Source organism: Aulonocara sp. 'chitande type north' Nkhata Bay, linkage group LG12, assembly GCF_057382095.1.
Source record: "Aulonocara sp. 'chitande type north' Nkhata Bay isolate Kocher_YH1m ecotype deep benthic linkage group LG12, A_spYH_male_GT1.1, whole genome shotgun sequence".
Classification (NCBI taxonomy): Eukaryota; Metazoa; Chordata; class Actinopteri; order Cichliformes; family Cichlidae; genus Aulonocara; species Aulonocara sp. 'chitande type north' Nkhata Bay.
The window spans coordinates 5,836,237-5,857,850 of NC_141355.1; the positions used below are offsets into that span (position 1 = coordinate 5,836,237).

A 21,614-nucleotide genomic window follows, 5' to 3' on the forward strand; every position below is an offset into this window, starting at 1 on the left:
GAACAGGAAAATGATGTTATTTTGGCTGCATTATTCAGAGAGGGGAGAAACAACGGGACCAGGCCCTGTGTCAGCCTTCTCTCCCCCCTTTTTTTGTTTTTTCTCACCATATAATCCACTCATGACCCGCCAAGCTGACAGGACAACACAGGTACATGTTAAAATTCTTAAGATCATGTTTAAAAGCCCAAAAATGGACATTTCTTTCACTCAGTAATCACTTGTATTAATCAATCAGCAGAAAACATGTCACAATTTGAATCTTTTAACCACTAAATTTGTTGTGTCTTCACTGGTTGGTCAGACCAGTGTCTTTTTGAAGTTAAGTTGTTGTCCTGCAACCCAGAGAGTTTATTTGTTAGTAGTGGATAAACTTTATTATTTAACAGCAGGTGTATGTTAAGTTTCGCTACTTTAAACTTGCTGGAAAATCTTCACGTGTTCATGAATGTAAGCTGTTTCTTCATTGCGTGTGTGTGCGTTTGTAGGTGGGTGAATTGAACTTTTTTTTCTCAAACGAGGAATTCCTCTAGCACGTGCCTCTCTCTCACATTACTCTGCTTGTGTGTGTTTTTGTTTCACCTTTTTGTTGTGATGCTCCGGACGCCTTCCCAACTTCCACAAGTCTGGTGGCCTCAATTTTATGAGTTAAAAACTTCTCTTAATTTCTCCTCTAATTCTTTCCTAGCTGCTGTCTTTTCCACAGCTGCTGATTCTTGCTGAGTGTGGTTTCCATTACTATAATTTTGCTTCGGCCGCTGTGCTTGTGGGGGCAGTTGGCCCAGGCCCGTAGCCACCTGTATCAACACACTAAGAGATTTATTTAATATCATTTTCATCACTATGTTACTCTGCCGACTGAAGTGCCAGTCTAAATCATGCACGATTTGTCTCTTCTATATCAAAACCCAGCCAAACATCAAACATTCAGCGTAGTCATTCAAAACCTTATTTGTAATATTATAATCAGCAAAATCAGCGTTTTAATTACAGGCATGTATCATTGTTTGCAAATCATAATTATAAAACTCAAAAACACGCTAAACAGCAAGCAAAAATCCTCTGTGCGCTTCACAGCAGCCACCTCATTTGCATGTTCACACACCGTCTAAAAATAGCTCGCAGCGCTGCAGCTGCACGTCACACACAGGGTCACACAAACCTCTGTTATTTTATATTACAAAGACGTCTTATATTTACAATCACTGCAAGGCCTGACAGATTTAGCACCTAACAAATTTCGACAAATTTTACCATAACGGGTCCAACCGAAGAAAGATAACTTTTTTGCAGCCAATCCCAGTATCTGTTACTTCTGGAACAGCCTCTGGCCTAATTTCTAAAATATACCTAGCCAATTCCCTACCAAACTACTTGAGCCTTTAACTCAATTCCTTGGGACTTGTTAGATTATAATATTATTTTATGCCATGTTATACCCCTAATGAAAGAAAATTCCATTTTTGTGCTTTAAACATGATCTTAAGAATTTTAACATGTACCTGTGTTGTCCTGTCAGCTTGGCGGGTCATGAGTGGATTATATGGAGAGAAAAAACAAAAAAAGGGGGAGAGAAGGCTGACACAGGGCCTGGTCCCGTTGTTTCTCCCCCTCTGAATAACACAGCCAATACAACATCATTTTCCTGTTCGTTTGTTTTTGTTTTGTTTTGTTTTGTTTTGTTTTGTTTTTTCTCTTTATGCTTGATTACAGGCTGCTTTGTCGGCCCGCGAAGCCGAAGCTGACCCTGGACTCCTGCTCTCCCCTCTACCATCTTTGCTCTCTCCTCCACCATCTTTGATGTGACCCTGACCAAATGCTAAAGCAGCTGGACCCACAACAACAACTTGAAAATGTCAACAGTGCTGCAGGAAAATGATCTCATGCAGCAGAGACGGAGAGCGGTAATCCAAGGCCCGTTTCACTACACGGGGAGATTTCTGTCAGCGTCTTTTCTTTCTGAGAAGACTGAGAAAGGCCCGGCTCCCACCACCGATTCTGACCACCTTATATAAAGGAATTATTGAGAGCATCCTGAGCAGCTATATCACTGTCTGGTTCGGGAACAGCACCATGCCGGACAGACAAGCTCTACAGAGGGTTGTGCAATCAGCTGAGCGCACCATTCGCTCCGAGCTCCCTGACCTGCACTCAATCTACAGAAGGCGGTGCTGGACCAAGACCAGGAAGATCGTGAAAGACCTCAGCCATCCCAACAACAGACTGTTCTCTCTGTTGCTGTGTACGTGACAAATAAACATCTGGATTTGGAAAACGAGGCACTCGCAAAGCCACCAGCATTGTGCCTGATCGGACACACCCCTCTCACACACTCTTCACACTCTTGCCATATGGAAAAAGACAGCGTCAGCTGACAGAGCTGTGACGAGACGCCCATTAAGCCCAGATGAAAAGAGAGGCCGAGCAAAACCATGCTGACCTTAACCACTCTGCATTAAAACTGTGCAGGACAGTGACGGACCAACAATGACCATCGGGCAGCAAGAAGGGCGTGCTAGAGACAGGAGGAGTAACTGAGGTCAGGAGGCACCTCAGAATGGACAAAACACCAGGAGAAAATAAGCTGAAGGCACAGGTGTCGGGGCTCGGCCAGGAGCTGACCTCTGAGAAGAGCCGAACAGCAGAGCCGTAGAAGGCCGTGGAGCAAGGCAAGGGAAACATCAATGGACTTCAATCTGATGTGTACGGAAAAGACTGAGGTTTATGTCCTCAGTGAGAGCTCAAGACATCAGAGCAGAAACTGAGCATGGCTCAAGAGGAGCTGGCTGATAATGGAACCCATCAGACTTGCAGTCCCAGACGCTGGACGTGAAGTCAGGCCGGAGCTTGCCGGGGCCAGATGAGCATCCCAGAAACGTCCTTGAGGCCTTTGTTAAGCTAACAGAACAAACACTGAGGTCTTCCACTGGTGAAGTTGCTGCTGCAGACTCTCATTTACACCCTCTGGATGTCAGCCGTTTCTGCCTGCAACAAATGGACAGCAGCTGCAATTGTACAGGCATAGAAACGGACTCCTCATACATGTGATATCTGCGACTGAGGGGCGAGTGTCGTGGAGGTATTGACACGGTGAGGAGGAAGAGGATACGGTGTCTGGACTGGCAGATCCCAGCAGCTCAGACCCCCAGACTTCAGGAGGGATGGAGCACTGGGAGCTTCTGCAGGCTCAGGACCTCAGCAAGGAGATGAGAACAAAGCAGAACGAGCAGCAGTGACAGCAGCTGAACTTTGACCTGAACAAAATCTTGACTTGGCTGGGAGAAACAGAGGAAGAGCTGGAGCAGCAGCGTAGACTGGAGCTTGACACTGACATCCAGACGATTGAGCTGCGTATCAAAACCCTGAAGGAGCTACAGAAGCAAAAGGGTCAAGCTAAGGAGGAGTGGAATAAGGAGAAGATGCAGGACACTGGAGAAAAGCACTGCCTCAATTGGGGCCAGAACCAGTATGGACAGAACTTTAATCAGCATCACCAATGGACGCAAACAGACTGAAATGGAGGAGGGCAGGACCCAGGGCATGCTTCAGGCCGCGGTTTACTCAGAACACCAGAACAGGAAAGTGATGAACACAAACACACACACACACATACACATCTACATGCACTGACTCAGAATGAAGAGAAACATATACGAACATATGCACTCGTTGATTGAGTGAGAAATGACACACACACGTGCAAAAAATCAAAATGCTGATTCAATTCACTGAGAAGTGATCCACACACACGCTGATGCAATGAAGAATGCTTTACTAACAAATGCTGCACACAAACATCCGAATATGGAGTCGGTTACAACAATAAGAAGCCATTGATTGTTTATGGGTTAAATGCATTTCATGCCACACAGAGGGCATCTGTGTAGATTTAGGGGACAAGGTTTAAAGTAGTTTGGTTGTGAAAACAATGTCTGTGCGTGATGTCGGTTTATGGCTTGAGGCCTCCACTGAATTGTGTACTGTGCTTCACACAGCCTGATAAGGAGCAGTGGTACAGAGTGAAAATGATGAGTGAATGATGTGAGTTTTATTTCGGAGAGAATATCAAAAGGTTGTGTTGATTTGACTCAGTTGTTTAAGTTTCCGCCAAAGCAAAGCGTTTGTGTGTAACCAGTGTCTACTATTGAGTCAAGTAAATCCAACGTGTTTTTGTTGGTGCAAAAAAAAAAAAAGGAGTTATGGTAACTGTATGCCTACACAATATAGTGTGTGAAGTTCTGGTTGATTTTTGGGTTTTGTTTGACACTAGGTTGATTCTATCAGTGAGGTTTGGATTGTTCTCTTTCTCTAAGAGAGAGAAAGATGGTTTGAACTTTGGACATGTTTGTAATGGGCCCCAGTATTTGTTATTATATGAGTGTTTTATTGTTTACGTTTGTTTTTGCTTTTGTTACAGTGCACTGAGATAAGAACATCTGAGAGGTGTGACCCACCGGTGGTGATATTTTGGTATTTTGTGAGTTCCTGATTTAACAAATCAGCTCTTTAATCCAGGCCTGAGAGATTGAACTTTAAAGCGCTATAAAATATTCTTATTGAAAACAGTCGCAAAGTATTTTTTTTCTCCATGATTATAATGAGCTTGGGAGAAAAATTCACTTATATGGGACACTGATCCTGAAGCCTAAAAGGATTGCACCGAGTCAATCCAGTCCAAAGAAGGAAAAACAAACAAGGAGCTGTTTCCTTTAAAATGATGACGTCATCTTGCTGGTGATGGAGCCTCGAATAGGTTGCGCGTGAGACTCCATTATCAGCAACTTCTGGTACGAATGTGTGTGAATGTATGCATGTGACTGGACTGTGACGGACTGACGACTAAAAGTTTTAACTGACTTGGTACTGAGACAAAAACGGTGCCGACTTTAGGATTATTAAATGTCCACAGACAATTCACCCAGCCTGTAAAAGAAGGGTGGATGTTTTCTTTTGCTTTGTTTTGTCTGCAAGAACAGAAGAATGACAGAGACTAAAGAGCTGTAGCTTCACAGGAGTGTGAACTGCAGGCTGAACCCCTTGGTTGCTAATTTTGAGTTACTGATGTTTGCATTAAGAAAATTGTGTTTTAGTAGCTGTGTTTTAATTAATGTATCACATTATATTGTTGGGAATGTTAAATGCTAAAGTGAAGAAAAGGTTTGATCCCACTCATGACTGAGCATGTTATTATTAACCATAGTGGGTCAATGTAGAGAGTGAATTAATTTTAGAGAAATAAAGAAAAAACAAACAAAAAACCCTCCACCGAGGTCTATGAATAAGAGGGGAATGATAGACAGCCACACTCAAAATGGAGATATGTAATGATAAACACTGGTCCCCGTCTTTTGGGCGCTCTCTTGAAGTAGTCAACATTTTAAAAGTAAGATAAAATAACAGGGGCATGTGCTGAGGGGTGGTGCTGCACAAGAACAAGAGTAAAATAAAGAAAATATTGTTTTTAGTTTTGAGAAGTGGAAATTAAAATGTACCATTACACTCAGAGGATCAATATGAAGCTTGATATTTGTTAATTTTGAATGAAGTACATGACTGGTGACTGCTCTGTCCTGACCTTTTGTTTTTACAGCACCCGCTTGATCACACCAATGGTTCTCGCCACCGAGGAGGGGTACTTGCAAAGAATAAAGAACGGGGAGGAATATCATCAAAACTGGAAAAAGGTAATCCCCAAAGGGGGTGATAACGCCATAACTTTCACTATGGTCAAATTCTCGAAATTTGACCCTCAAAAATTCTTCAAACATTTAGACACAAAGTGGAGATTTAGATAAATATAATGTTGTAAACCACATAAGGATGAAGTATTTGATTCAATAAGATGGTGAAATAACAAGCAGCAAAAGGTTGATCATGTTAATGATGTTTATTCAAGGGTGCAGAGGAGATTATTATTATTAAAGACAACAAATGAAATAACGAAAACTAGAAGTGGGAAAAAATTTTGCGTTAACGGTAATAAAATCAAAACAAAAAGAAATACTAACTAAAACTGTACTGAATGTTCACAAAACTAACTGAAATTAACTAGATTTATAGCAAAACGTGTTTGGTTGCATTGATGTGTGCGTGCCCTGCTATAGTGAAATTAAGGTAGTACGTTAGTCGAGTCGTCTGTGTTGCTGCTTCGTCCACGCGCAGAATCAGGTCAGGAAAAGTCGGGAAACAGCGCCAGAATAGAATTGAGGATGATTTTAATATGACTGTTTTGTAGACATAACAAGAGTCTTGTAGTGGAGAGGGACATAATGTCCTCCTGAGACCCAGAGAAGAAAAAACAGGGAGAAATGTTTTCGTTTTTTCTTTTTTTTCTTTTTTCTTTTAAATAAATCAAGTGTTATTAAAATAACAATCTCATAAGATGAAGATCAGGGACCAACCCAGAAGTCACTGACACTTCACTAGCTGTAAACTATTGGTTCAGGAATAAGTGATGGCACTGAACTTTCTACTTCACAAAAGTCAATTTATTTAGGAAATCTGAGGAAGTACTGATTTTATTTGGAGACACAAAGGAACATTTGGCACTTCCCTCATCTCACATCTGTTTCATTGTTGCACCCAATCATTCTACAACTGAAATGCCTTGGACTGCTAACCATTTCAGGCAAGTGGAGTGAACTATATTTTGCTAGACTCTCATCAGATTGGGGCTTCCCTTTATTGATCTTTGGAGAGAAGTCTTCATTACTGGTATTATTCAGGTCTTGTTCACATGTTTGTCCCAGGTTTCTCAGCCAAGAGGAGCTTAAACTCCAGACACTGTGAGTTCCTTTCACACATTGAGATCACTGATAACTTTCAGCAACGACGTGATCTTGTAGAAACAATTAGGTGTTATGGATTCAACTATAATTGCGACTCTTATTTTTTACTTTACTGGAAAACATTTCTGCATTTTACCCATATTTTATTTTTAACTCAAAATCAAAATTCCAGATTCTACTACATGTTGGTTTTGCACCAGATAGGACGACAGATTTCAGGTGGCCCTGTGTCTTTCTCTATTACATCTGCCACTGCATCTCGATAATCTTTGTGTGGCTTTTAGTGGGTCCTGACCCTCTCATATTTTGAAAAATCTATGTTTGAATCTCCCTTAATAATTGTGTTAAGAATTCTCTTCGCCTTTGTCAAAAGTTGTGTATTAGGAAAAAGTGAAATAAATATAAAGTCCCAATGTGTAGAGCACACATTAATAAATTAGTCATGTTCCCTGTGAAAGTAAATGAGCCTAATTCTTAAAGACCCCTGAAATTATTTACTAGATGTTTATTTTTTGAATAAAATAAAAATCTGAGTTTAACAAAACATTTTAATTGTAAATATCAAGCTTACCTTTCTTTCTTCCATAAAATGTGCTGGTGGGCACGCCAGCCATTTTGAAAAGGTGGGAAAAACAATTGGCAAGGCCACACCCCCACACATGTGACATAATTTTAAAGGTACTGTTGCCCTCTCTAAGAAACATCAGGACTTAGAGGAGTGGCAAGTAGAGTATGCGAGCTACAAGCAAAAACTAAATGTGTACTACAGTGCGCAAAAAATGAATTACTGGGTCATCAGGGGGTCTTGAGGGACATTTATAAAACAAAAAAATCCCACAAACCTTAAAAGTGCATTTGAAAAGCTCACACAAGAAGGTTAACCTAGCTTACCTAGAAGACCTCATCAGGGGGAGCACACTCCCCCTCTTTTTAGAGCTCACCCACTTAACTCGCATCCCAAGAAAACCGCTAACCCCAGATAAGGCAGCGTGATGCATCCCGAGACAACAGGACTGGGACATCTAAATAAAGGTGTGAAACAATCGCCTTCAAAAGGTTATCAATTAACTTTAACCAAAATTAGGACCACTCGGTGCGGCAAGAGTTAATAGTTATTAGTCTCAACACCCAAGGACAACCAGAAGAGCATGATTGATATGATGGAACTGAGATTTTGTTACACTTAATTTTTTGCAAAACACAAATAAGACTAAATTGAAACTAAGGATTTTCAGAAAATAAAAACTAAACTAAACTAGCAAAGAATTGGTAAAAACTAATTACAACTGGCAAAAAATTGAAAATCTGGAGTCGAAACTAAATAAAAGATAAAACCTAATGAAAATGGCGAAACGTTTAAAACCCTGGTGCAGAGATTGGCAAATCTGACCAGGAACGTTATAAAATGGATTGTCAGAACAGTCAGCGTTAAAGCCACATTTGACAGTCCATACTAGGATGGCATTGGACATCTTCGGGGAGGAGGAGGGTTGGTGTGACCAAGGTGTGGTTTGGCTTGTTGTATGTGTATTTGAGATCATATGGCTCTGGATGGACCAGTTACCAGGGCATGGAAGGAGGACAGACTCATTAAAGGAGGAGAAGGCATTTCCTGGGATTGGAGATCCTCTGGGTGAGTGGTTGATTAAAAGCATGCATAAAATAGAAGTTATCTGTTGTTATTGATTGGTAATAGATTGATAATTGGCCACATTTACAGCTGTATTGACTTGTTGTGGACGTAGTCGACTTCAGGTTTAAACACTCTAATTAACAGGTTGAAAATAGTGACATTAAAGGAAGAGTATGCAGCGCCACCCTGTCAGACGCCAGTGATGGTGGAGCTCACTGATGAATCAGGTGAGCTGGATTCATGGCTGATTCAAAACTAAGATCCCCCTGCTGTGGTCAGTAAGGGGAGAAAAGGGGGAAATAAAATCAAGAATTAAAGAGGCATTTATAAACGTTTAGGTGTCAAGTGAAACGGGACAAAAGGGGGTGTTATACTGTTATTTTAATGTCAGCATTATTATTGTATGAGAATCATGCAACAAGCATTGCATCGATGATCATTTATTGAAGCTTTTGACCTTATACTAACATCTGTGTTCCTGTGATTGTTATAACTTCTGATGAATCTTCTATTTACAGGTGTTAGGATAATGATATAATTTTTCATTGCAGGTGTAACCATGATCATTTTTATACATATTGCAACTTGTTGCTCATTGTAGAGTTGTGCTCAAGTTAATAAGGGTTAAAAGCTACAGTCAGCGCGAATGTCTGACTGATCTATTGAGGGAAAAGGCTTCGAGCATGGAGGGCCGCACGCGCTTACAAAACACTGATATCATGTTATTCTTTGTGATCTTTTCTTAAATTATGTCTTTAAAGTTAGTTTAAATAGTGGCAGTTAATTAAACGAGATTTATTAAAATATTAAATACCTGAGTCAGAACGTTACACGCGGATCACCTTAAGAGTCTGGGAAACTTTGTAGCTGCCTAACTTTTTTTTGAATGTTCTAGCTCCGTTGATTTGACACATTGGAATGTGTCAAAAAAGGGGGGGAAGGTTGAGCTTTGACATCAAACAAGGATTATTTGAACATTTTATAACTTCATTTGTGTCTTTAATACCTTAGGAATGGTAAAGCTTAAGCTAATAGCGGTCCGAGAAGACGGACCTTTTAGAGAATCAGTGAAAAAGCATAAACTATCACTTTCATGTTTAATCATTACTCATTGAAATGAACTGAATAGCGCTTAGAAGATTTGTTAATTTCTTTGTCTTTTGTTAAAAAGAGGGGTTTCAATAATTTTCAGACACACCTTGCAAATGTGCTTATAACGAGTTGGCACTCGGCCTTTTGAAGGTCAGAAGCTTCGTTCGGCGTGACTGTCCGGACTGATAAAGTGTAGGAAACGCCTTGAGTGCAGAGGGCTAAATGCAAACACGCTTACACACACATAAGATATGATTAGAATAAGTCCCTGGGACATTCTGAATGTTTTAGACCAATTCTGAATCACTAGAAGGTCAGTAGATAACAACATTAGATTATTAGGGTTAGGAAGAGAGGTGTTTTGGTTTTCTGTCTCTTACAGGGAAAGGAACAGACACCAGACGAGGTCACAGATATACGAGGATCCTCCGTAGCAGAGTCAGACACAGTGACTGCCGAGACATCAACTGGGTCCAAGGGTCATGGCGTTTGGGCTCCAGCTAGTCACCACAAAAGGATGGATCCCATAAACACAGCAATAACCATGAAGGGGTTGGCGGAAATCCGGGAACACCAGACCAACGAAGTTCGAGAGGCTTTTGGGCAAAAAGGGGACACCTTCCTGTTCCTTTTTCTGGAGAATACACAGATCGTTGTTTGAAATCGGGGCAGAATAATCCCCTGATCTGTGTCACGACTGAAGGGTTGTCTAACCCCTAAGGTTGAAGAATGAAGAGCAGAGGATCACCCAACTGGACGACACTGGTAGCTGCAGCAATAGAATAAAGGCTGAAAGCAGTGGGAGACAAGGAGAGTGTCATCTGGACCTGCTACTGTTGGAATCATAGTTTTTCTTGCATCTGAATTGCGCAAACACAGAGGTCATCCCACATATGGTTCGCCCCTCAGGGGGACAAAGGACCTCAGGAGTGAGAAGAGATGAACCCAGCCACACTGGATTGAAGGGTGTTTGTGAGGTCATTATTCTAATGACCTCATCAGGGGGAATTGTTAGATTATAATATTATTTTATGCCATGTTATACCCCGAATTAAAGATTGTGAATTATTATGTAGTTTTAGTTTGCATTATTCTCCTGAATTAGAAGAAGCTGATAACTATTGCATTAGTTAAACTGATTTGCATTACATTAAACTGCTGACTTGTTGTGAATGAATGATATTGTTTTATGATGCATTATACTGCTGAGTTATAAGAAATCTAATTTGTCTGAGTAGAAGAGAACAGAGTGTGCTGGAGTTTTCTGCCCCATTTCAGCAGGAGCAGATAAACAGGGAGCCAAGGTCGTAGCTCAGGCGCTGTGTGAGAGAAAGCATGTGAATGTTTAGGCTTTGTATGATAAGGTGGAGGCACCAGAGGCTATAAAAGTTTGAGCAATGCTCCACCATTTTGAGATTTGAGGCTGTCTGCATCAGTGTCCATCTCCCACGCGTGTGATCATTAAAATCATCGTTTGACTCAACCCGGCCGGACCAGTGTTGTTATTGTGGTTTTTTCTCTTGTCTCCATCCCCAATATTTTGAACCTTAACAGACTCTAACCCAGCATTTCTTTTTCAACTTCATTAAATACTCTTAACCGGCTTTAACTGCATTAGACACACGCGGATCCTCATCAAAATCAAAACAGGCCCTCTACCAGTAATTTCAGTGAGTAGACTTTTAATTTAATCATGTCCAATTTGGCACACTTTGGAAATAATTCAACAGGTAGTGCCTTACCTTTGGATAAGCCGGCTTATGCCCACTCACGTCAGACCACTGGCTTGTGCCTGTCCGTTCGACAACCTCGGACCGTCCAAACCTCTAACTTCCACCCCAATACCACAGGACGAGCCCCCAAGCTGTTACGAGTTCAAAATTGGGGATGGAGACAAGAGAAAAAAACACAATAACAACACTGGTCCGGCCGGGTTAAGTCAAACAATGATTTTAATAGTCACGCGCGTGGGAGATGGACACTGTATGCAGACAGCCTCAGATCTCAAAATGGTGGAGCATTGATCAAACTCTTATAGCCTCTGGTGCCCCCACTTTATCATAAAAGCCTAAACATTCACATGCTTTTCTCTCACACGGTGCCTAAGCTACGACCTTGGCTCCCCGTTTATCTGCTCCTGCTGAGATGGGGCAGAAAACTCCAGCATGTTCCGTTCTCTTCTAATCAGACAAATAAGGCGATGACTTTCTGCAAACAGTATTTCTTATAACATCATAAAACAATATCATTCATCCACAATAAATCAGCAGTCTAATGTAGGGAAAATCAGTTTAACTAATGCAATAGTTATCAGCTTCTTCTAATTCAGGAGAATAATGCCAACTAAGACTACATAATAATTCACAATCTTTAATTAGGGGTATAACATGGCATAAAATAATATTATAATTTAACAGCCCAGTGTCCTCTTTATGGTCACCCTACCACAGCGGTACTCTCTGTGACTACTGTGTGTGTGTGTGTGACTGCACAGTTATGTTCACTGCAGGCAGTTCACACACACACACACACAAAACATCCTGAACAGTAAAACTAGCAGACATGTAGCAACTCGAGGGCACACTGACGCTAATGTGTGTATAAAAATTTCTTTTATTTATGTATTATTCATATTATGTTATTGTATAATGCCTTGGTGCCACTGGATTGTAGCATGTCTCACACTCATGCAGTTAGACAGATGGTGGGAGTCTGGTAAGGAAGTTGGGGGGAAGCAGAACTCCACAGGAAGAATCTTTTGTCTCTTCGAGGACTCTGGGAGGCAGCAAGGGAGTGTGAACCTTAAGGTGTGAAACAGCTGTGCACTGCCTTTTGTTCCTGAAGAAGGTTTTTAACAGAGAGCCATGCTAGGCTCAGGGAGACTCTGCTGACCGTCTGCCCCGCGATCATGCATGCTCTCCACCAAGCTTGGTTTTCTGTTCTTTGTTTTGATTAAAGAATGTTAGCTACCGCTCGTCTGCAGGCTTTATTTAATGGAAAACTTCCACAACATGTGGCTAATGCTGAAGGCTAACGGGTGGCTGTAGCTCATTAGCAGGTCATCTACTGATCAGAAGGTCGTGGTTCAATCCCTGGTTCCTCCAGTCTGCAGGCCAAGTATCCTTGGTAAATGGTAAATGGCCTGTATTTGTATAGTGCTTTACTAGTCCCTAAGGACCCCAAAGCTCTTTACACAACCAGTCATCCACCCATTCACACACACATTCACACACTGGTGATGGCAGCTACATTGTAACCACAGCCACCCTGGGGCGCACTGACAGAGGCGAGGCTGCCGGACACTGGCGCCACCGGGCCCTCTGACCACCACCAGTAGGCAACGGGTGAAGTGTCTTGCCCAAGGACACAACGACCGAGACTGTCCAAGCCGGAGCTCAAACCGGCAACCTTCCGATTACAAGGCGAACTCCCAACTCTTGAGCCACAATCGCCCCCATAGCCAAGATACTAACCCCAAGCTGCTCTCCGATGTGTCCGTCTAAGTGTGGATGTTAGACAGGAAGCACTAAGAAACTTAGGAGACAGCTGACCCAGAGTGTGTCCGACTCACTTTGAAGGACTCCATGTCAGATAGCAGACAGGCACTCTGCATCCGAGCACGCAGGTGGGTACCTTCAGCTGATGTGCCCAGTTTGGTCAATACCTCTGACTGCTCTGCTAACAGGTCCTCTGTCATTGGAGCAGGTTCCTGAAAATGAAACATGATGCACAGATATCAGACTCAGTCAGCTTCAGCTGAGGTTAATGACATTTCTGTGAACCACTTATATGAGATCTGCTTTCATGGTTTTGTCACACAAAGGTCGCCTCTGTACTGTTACAACCGCTTTCTTTTAGTTCTAATTATTAACTGCACGTCTTTGAACATGGAGCGAGTGGGGTTGGGTTAACTCTGACTCTAAACTGCCCACAGGTGTGAATGAGAGCATAAATCAGAGGTGTCCAACTCCAGGCCTCGAGGGCCGGTGTCCTGCAGGTTTTAGATGAGTCCGTGATCCAACACAGCTGATTTAATGTTATGTATTTTAGTGTGTTAATTTTAATTTAATTTTAATGTGAGTTATTTTGTGCCTTGGTTTTTCCACGCGCTTCTTCCGACCCTGTTGACTATTTTGAATGAAACGCTTGATTGTTCGATGATCACGCTTCAGAAGCTTTGCAATTTTGAGACTGCTGCATCCCTCTGCAAGATATCTCACTATTTTTGACTATTTATGGCACCAAAACCAATGCCACTTTCAGCCTGTCAAGTCCTTCTTTTGACCCATTTTGCCAAAGGAAAGGACGTTGCCTAATAATTATGCACACCTGATATAGGGTGTTGATGTCATTAGACCACACCCCTTCTCATTACAGAGATGCACATCACCTAATATGCTTAATTGGTAGTAGGCTTTCGAGCCTATACAGCTTGGAGTAAGACAACATGCATGAAGAGGATGATGTGGACAAAATACTCATTTGCCTAATAATTCTGCACTCCCTGTACTTTTGATTGTCACAGTGTTATTTGGGCAGCTGCCTGCCTAATATAACATAACATCACCACAATATTTTACATTAAATGAGGAAATGTATCTTTGTTTCCTCAGCTAAGACTGCTTGGCTGCTGTAGCTTGTGTTTATGTTGAGAGTGACATCTGATTTAAAAGCAAGAAGCAAAAGCCACTGAGCACCATCAGGCAGCACAGAGGCAATGCTACAAATTTAAGGAACGAAGGTCAATTCTTTGTGTGTGTACATGCACAGAGCACATGTGCACACGGTTGTGCAGATTAACTCACAGATGTATATGACAACTCACGTTTGTGGCATTGACATTGTTTTCCAATCTTAAATGTAATACATACATTTCCGTCATTGGCCATAATTCTTGCAAGGAAGGGACTCAAAGGTCACAAGTTATTAAATCAAATTAATTAAACACACCATTAAAAGAAGTTCACTATTCACTCCTTAACACATTGAAAATAGTGACATCAAGGGAAAAACATGCAGTGCAGCACTATCAGAGTGTCAGGCGCCACCTCTCTGGGGACATCTCAGGCCCTCCAAGGTTTGGAGGCCTATCTCCCCCTACCACCACTTCCCCTGCCAGTGGCGGACTCCCTCAGACATCGGTGCGTTGGTGGTTCTTTGTGTCCGGGGATGGGCGTCCAGGTACACACCGGCTCACTCCTTGGCGGCCGCTTATCGGGGCCTGGAGCCTGGGGTCACTACACCACTTCGGAGGTGGGGTGCCCCCGGCCTCTCGGCCTGGGGCTCGGTCACTCAGGCACGGCTGGCTGCCGGCGGAGCCCACAGGCGCGTCACTGCAACTCCCCCTGGCTTCTGCTCCGCGGCTGCTGAGGGAGCCCTCATCTGGGACTCTCCTCAGCTCTTTCTGGGACAGTGGCGCGGCTGCCCCTCTGTTGGTCTTCCTTGGTCTCTTGTGTTCTGGGGGCCTCTGGATGTCTGGAGTTTTGATCTCCTCCATACCTGCTTCATGCCCTGGAGGACGGGGCTGTGGCCCCCCCACACCCTCTAGCAGATCATTACATGAAGGAACCTTTTTAAAAAAAACAAGCGCATCCATGCTCACAGGTGTACACACGGGTGATCACACCCACAAACTACACCCTTTTTGGCTCCTACCTCAAAGCACACTGTGTTCTGTTGATCTTATGTGCTGCACAATAATGTTTAACATTTAGTATTTACTGTCATATTCCCATATATCATTGTGATGCTGTTTATTCTATTACTCTTGTTCTCTTCTGCTTGTTTTCTTTTTTCTTTCTCAGCAGGTGATCCAGGTGATTGATATATGCATTTTTTTTCTTTCTTTTTTTTCTGCTCATTCTGTTGGTTTTTGTTTTTTGCCCTTCTCCCCCGTCCCTCTTCTCAGCTGTTTCTCTTTCCCTCTTTCTTTCTCCCCTTCTTTCCCCCAGTCAAGTCTGTCCCGTATTCAGCAAGTGAAAATAAAATAAACAATAAAAGGTGAATCAAATGGACCATTACGGCAAGGCTGGGATGGTCAATTTGGTAAAGTAAATCCGTTGGGCATCTTTCTTTGCCTTTAGACAACAATTCTGATGGCAAAAGAGCCAAACGGGACAGGCAAAAAAAAAAGAAAAAAAGAAAAAAAGAAGTGGCTTTAGATCTGACTCTTACAGACAGGCATGCATGTCTCAGGGTGATTACACACTAACACATTGTGATTAATCACACACATTTGTATACATTTTATTAACAAGATTAAAAAAAAACACTATACAAAATGTGTTTTTGTGACAGGCCGCTAGTAACAAAGTGCTTAAAGATTTCAAATTGGTTCTTTCCCAAGTTTTCTGTTATGTGTACACATATTCCTTGAATTAGGTGCTTTTTAATTCTCCAATAATGGTCAGTGCAAAGTGTTTACACAAACAAACAAACAAACAAACAAACAAACAAACAAACAAGTGTTTACACAAACAAACAAACAAACAACATTACTCAGAAAATGGTCAGGTACAAGAACTGGATTAAAAAGGATTGGAAAAAACAGATAATGTCCAATGAAATACTTCAGCGTGTGGCTCATGACTTTTGCACAGTACTGTAAATGTTATTAATAATGAAAGATATAAAGATGTAGCTTTCCCATTTTTAAAAAATTCCCATACACATTATTCTTTTCTTCTAGTGAAGGTGCCTCCTCCTTCAGACCTTAGGATAACTAATTTCTCAGACAGTGACATCACGGTGCGCTGGGAAGCTGCAGATGATGATGATGTTTCTTACCTCATTAAGTGGATCTCCCTAAGTGGAGGCGACCTGAGGCAGGTGGGGAAGAACTATTGAGTTGTTGGAGTACATATTATGAAATAAAAAATACAATATCTCAATAAACTGTTGTCCTGTGTCTTAAGGAGTATCAGATATCACTGTCTGCACTCTATGGAGATGGAGCTCAGAGTGAAGCTGTGGCCGTACGCTATAGCACCTGTGAGTCACACATTTTAACTATATCAGCTGCTGGTGGGAGCAGGCTCTCATGGATCTTTCTGGATATTTGCAGCGGGGACATGCTGGGGTCATTTTGGAGCAGGTTAATTTGTGTGCGCCACGTGTCATAATCAGTTTTGTTGTTAGGTCTGGGAACCTTACCGGAGAAGGTACGGAGTCTAACCTGGGACTGGATGTGTTTGACATCTTGCCTTCGTACGATATGCTCTACCACGACCTTCTGAATGTCAGGTGGATTCAAATCACTTACTGAAAGGGACGCACAGGCTTAAGCAGACAAAGAAGGAAATCGGGTAAACCTGAGGACAAATCTAAGAGAACAGAAAAAGGAAAGGAAACTTAGCTTAGAACCATGCAGCGCTACAGGAGACGGCAGCACTGCAGAGGTGAGGACCGGCACCTGTTTGAAAGAGACAAATGCACACAAACACACACAACAACGAACGAGAAACAAACACAGAGAGAGGAAAAAGTGGTTATACAGAACTTGAGGACATTACCTACATGTAACTATCTAAATAATTATAAGTTTGTTGTGTTTTCTTTAACAATGTCAGAAGGAGAGAGGCACTGAGGCACATATGTTTTGGGCAAAAACATTTTTGAATATTAAAATACGAACATTTGTAGCAAACAATTGACAAATTAGCCATTCCAATGCAAAACTTTCTCTGCCTGTTAAAAAAAGAAGATAATCTTCTCACAAACTGGTGTTTGATTTTGAAACAGGAAAAAAGTGGAGAAACAACTGAAAAGACTAATATTTGAATAAAACCTGAAAGCAAGTAAATACTTTCTATGCTGCCTTATGGTAAACTTTGGTAATATTGATAAAGAACAACACTGGCTGATGATGAAATACATTCAGCTGGCATGGTGACACTGCCAGTATAACCTGCAGGGCTGGACTGGGACAGAAAATCGGGCATTTTGACTACAGACCGACCCACCAGGTATTAAAGCCATAAAGCCTTTGAATGAAAACAAACCCTGTTGTGACAGTGATGTACAGTCTTTTTGGTATATGTATGATTTCTATACATTTTACGCCAGATAAAAACTTTGGTTGTAAGATTTAGATAATTATTTAATAAAAGCTAGATATTTTAAATGAGAATAGGAAAGAAAAGTATTTCTTTGTGCCCCCTTTCCCTGTTAATGCCCTACCTGGCCCCCTGGCAAAACTTTGCTAGACCCGCCCCTGCACAGTTACCAGCTGTCAGCTACATAAAAAAGGATCCTGGTGGGTGGTCTTCACGTTTCCCTCTCACCAGATATCCAAACCGACATCATGACCAGCAGCTTTACAGCTGTGGCTCCAGCAAACATCAGCTGATACTAGAAATTAATATTAAATAAATTCTAACAACAGCCGATCAAGCTTAAACGTGCTGCTGTTGTTTAGCGCGACATCTGCTGGTTTCGTCTTTCTGGCGCAAAGTGGGCGATAAACAAACAAGAGAGAAAAGCCGATCAGCTGATCATCGATCAGTTTCATGATTGAAGTAGCAACAGGAGAGGGAGGATGAGAGAAGAGGCAGCTGTGCAGCGTAAAGACAGAATAAATCCAGCTTTGTGTCTTTTTCCATTCTAGCTGAAGTTCGGGACAAACTGCGTCTCTTCTCAGCTCAATACGAAACGTGTAATATTTTCTCTGATTGAGGGACCATTCCATTTTTTTAAGGAGCCGTTGGCAACTCTACTAACTAACCTTATGAATAAAATAAAGTTCACTATCAGTAACATCATAGCAACCGAACAGCTGTATAAAAACTCCAAGCTGGCTAGAACGCAGTATGAGTTATTGCAACTGACAGTAAAAAGTCAGCACAACGAAAATAAACTCCACCTAAACTTAGTTCATATCTGACCCAGATAGACTGCAGGTCATAACTTCTTACCTGAAGTTCAGTTCACCTGACACTCGGACTGGCGGCTGCCTCTGTGGAAGCCCCGCCATAGCCACCACCAAACAACGGAGTTATTTCTACACATCGACCTGCATCTGGCCAATCCACCACCTCTCATTGTTCATGCCGTTACAAAAAAAATAAAAAATAAGTCAAATAAGCCCGATGGCCAGTCCAGCTATGTTAACCTGCAACCAAATCTGCAGCTCCATACAGCAATGTTACGACTTAGATTACATCTTATAACTCATAACTCTTATGTTAGCTCCCCTCTGTAGCATACTGTCTGAAATATTCCACGGCTGCAATAATTCTTTAAGTGTTATTTTTTCCTTGGTATTCTAATTTCGCCGAAGTTTACTAAACTCAACAAACTTAATATTACTTACCGGGACATTTATTCTGTCCTCATTTTCTTTCACCGAAAAATTGTTTCCTGCAGTGACGTCTTTCGTGCTTGGCTCTCCTACCTTTGCTAACGTGATGCACATAGCGCAGAAGCCGATGCTGCATTCACTTACACTCGGATATCTGAGCGTCACCGTGAAAACATAATCGGACATTTGATATTTGATTGAATTTTATTGTTTTGCCTTTGGGGTGGCACCTGGGGTGGCCAGTCTGGTTGGGGGGGTGGCCTGTGCCCCCCCAGGCCACCCCGCTGGACACGCCATTGACCATAGCCAAAGAAAGCTCGTTTATGACCAGCATCATGTAAATAAGCGCTCTGTAGAACCATCGCTCCATCCTCCAATCCAGCAGGTGGCGTCAGCGTGCCCGCAGGGTGAACGTCAGCCACAAACGAAGCCGAAGAAAACGTTAGCGTCATTTCCTGGTTGCTGTGCGACAAGCAACTGTAAAACTCGAAGCTCTGAACGCGGTCCTCTGTCATATAAATCTGCGAGTGGTCTCTGCGTGAGGCGAGCGGCTTTTCCCGGTGAGTGAGAGATTGAGCGTGAGGTCCGGAGCGCGCACAATGAATAAAAAGGGCTCTGAGAAAACACGCCATGTGGTAGCCTGGCTTAACAAAGCGGAGTGGGATCAGGTTCGGGACTACCTTTACTCGATGGACTCCTCTCTGCAGAGGTTTGCGTTAGAGAGGATATCGGCTTGGAGGGCCAGGTACGCTAATAGTTTTCCCGTGGCCGTGGACTGCACAGCAGACCTCGTGCGCTGCCAGGTGCGGGACCGGTCCGGACAGCTTACCGGAGATGACTTGACCCTGATGTACGGGACGGCCCTGGTAAGATTTGTTAATCTTATCACGGATCGCCAGCAGGGGAGAAAGGCCCAGCCGCTGAGGCAACTGGCTGGAAACTTGAACATCCCCGAGTGGGTGGTGGATCTGAGGCACGAAATCATGCATGGGACTCTTCCTTCTTTGAAATGGTGCCGAAAGGGATGTAAGGTGGCCCTGGAGTGGCTCCAGCAGGAGTTTTGGTCCAGACAGCTGGGAGGAGGCCCCGATGAGCAGCTCGTTGCCAGGCAGAAAGAAGTGGATGCCTGCAGAAACGCTCGGGAGCTGCTGATCTCTTTTCAGAAGGACCAGTACCAAGCTTTTGATGATGGGTCTCCTGAAGACAAGGGGAAGAGCTTGTGGCAGGCCCCCTTAGCAGACATGAGTTCGTTGCTGGGTGAGATCAAGCAGTTTGCACTGGGGTCCAGGGAGCTGTTGATTGATGTGCTGCTGGAAGACGGTTTTCTTGTTCCTACCATGGAGCAGCTGGAAGCATTAGGCTGTGCAACATCTGACAGTGCCAGTCCCACTGAGCCCAGAGTCCCACAAACCTTCCTGCGCTTTTGGCTGCCCCTGCTAAAGATGCTTAACTCTTCGTCTTTCATTCACCTCTTCCTGGAGAAGCTCTTTGTGGAACTGAAGCTGCTCAGCAAAGAGCCCAACGGTCACAGGTGTTTCTATATTTCTGCATGGATTTCAGAAGTCTTCCTCTGCAACAACAACAAATTTGAATATCATTTTGAGACAAGGTTGCAGAAGAAAGCCAGAATGAAGGACAGGATTTTCATCGACCGCATCAAGCTGAGGTGGCAGCAGCTTCTCTCTGCATGTCTGGATGCCCCCTGCATCAGCACACCTCACCTGATCCAGCTAGTCCTGGATGACATGGAGCATCCCCCCCCTCAGGAAACCAGAGAGAAGCTGTTCCAGCTCTGCTCCATCTACACACAGACAGAGCGCTCAGAGGCCAGCACACCTCTGCAGCAGCAGCAGCCCATATATACTGTGAGTATGCTGCTGGACCAGATGCAACACTCCTCACCGATGGACTCGGAGAGAAGTGAGGACCGCAAATGGGCAGACGTGCAGGCTGAAAGAGCACTTGCCCTCAGAGGTTCTCCGTGGCAGGTGTGCACTGATAATGTCACATGGAAGAACTATGACCTTGGTAAAGTTCCTGGACAGTCGGACGACCCGTCGGGCCTCATGGTGGACAATTATTCGATAATGACTGTGTTTGACCAGCCAGTGGAGCTGGAGAGCAGCGCGACACGTAGCAGCATCCCCGGGGCCTCGGCTCCAGCCCGGCCAGCTGAGGGCCTCCTCTGGAGCAACAGCGAGCTCAACTAACTGAAATGTGGACTGAAGCTTTTTTAAGTTACTTGTGTTGTTTTTGTTACTTGTGTTATTTTTTGTTTTATGTTAAATGGTAAATGTTTTATGTTAAGCACAAGATTGTTGTTGTTGTTGTCATTCCAGCCTCCGCTGACTCTTGTTGTGCTAGAAGCAGTTTTGAAGCAAAAATACAATATTCAGAAGACAAAATGTTGTGGAATTTTAACCATGAGCACAGTGCAGGTTCAGCAGTTGTGATTGTTTCTGTCCAGTCGAGCTCGTTAACTAAACATGTTGGCAGAAGCAGAAATAAAACTTTCAGAAGACAAAATGTTCTGATTTAAAGAAGGACCAAAGGAAGGAAAGCATAGGTTTTGATTAAGTCTGATAAACTAGAATTATAAGGTATTGTTACATTAAAAGGAGCAAAATGAAATAAAAAGGCTATATCAAAAACAGGTTATAACATAGGAAATGTGAGGTTTTAAAATGAAGTTAGTGTCAGCGTTTTAAGAGAGTGGTAAAATGATGAGTAACGTTGAAGAATATATATAAATACAAGTCTATAAGTCAAGAACATAATTAGGATAAGGCTTTTGATTAAAGAG

The 21,614-nt window shown here is 42.8% G+C and overlaps 1 protein-coding gene across 1 annotated transcript; it reads left to right on the top strand.

Moving 5' to 3' along the window:
* The first annotated feature begins 19,204 nt into the window (after positions 1 to 19,204).
* LOC147316795 (ribosomal biogenesis protein LAS1L-like) lies at positions 19,205 to 21,599 on the top strand. Its single transcript, XM_086313340.1, has one exon. It carries the CDS (start codon positions 19,411 to 19,413, stop codon positions 21,019 to 21,021), a length of 1,611 nt encoding a protein of 536 aa, XP_086169466.1. The 5' UTR covers positions 19,205 to 19,410; the 3' UTR covers positions 21,022 to 21,599.
* The last annotated feature ends 15 nt before the right edge of the window (positions 21,600 to 21,614 follow it).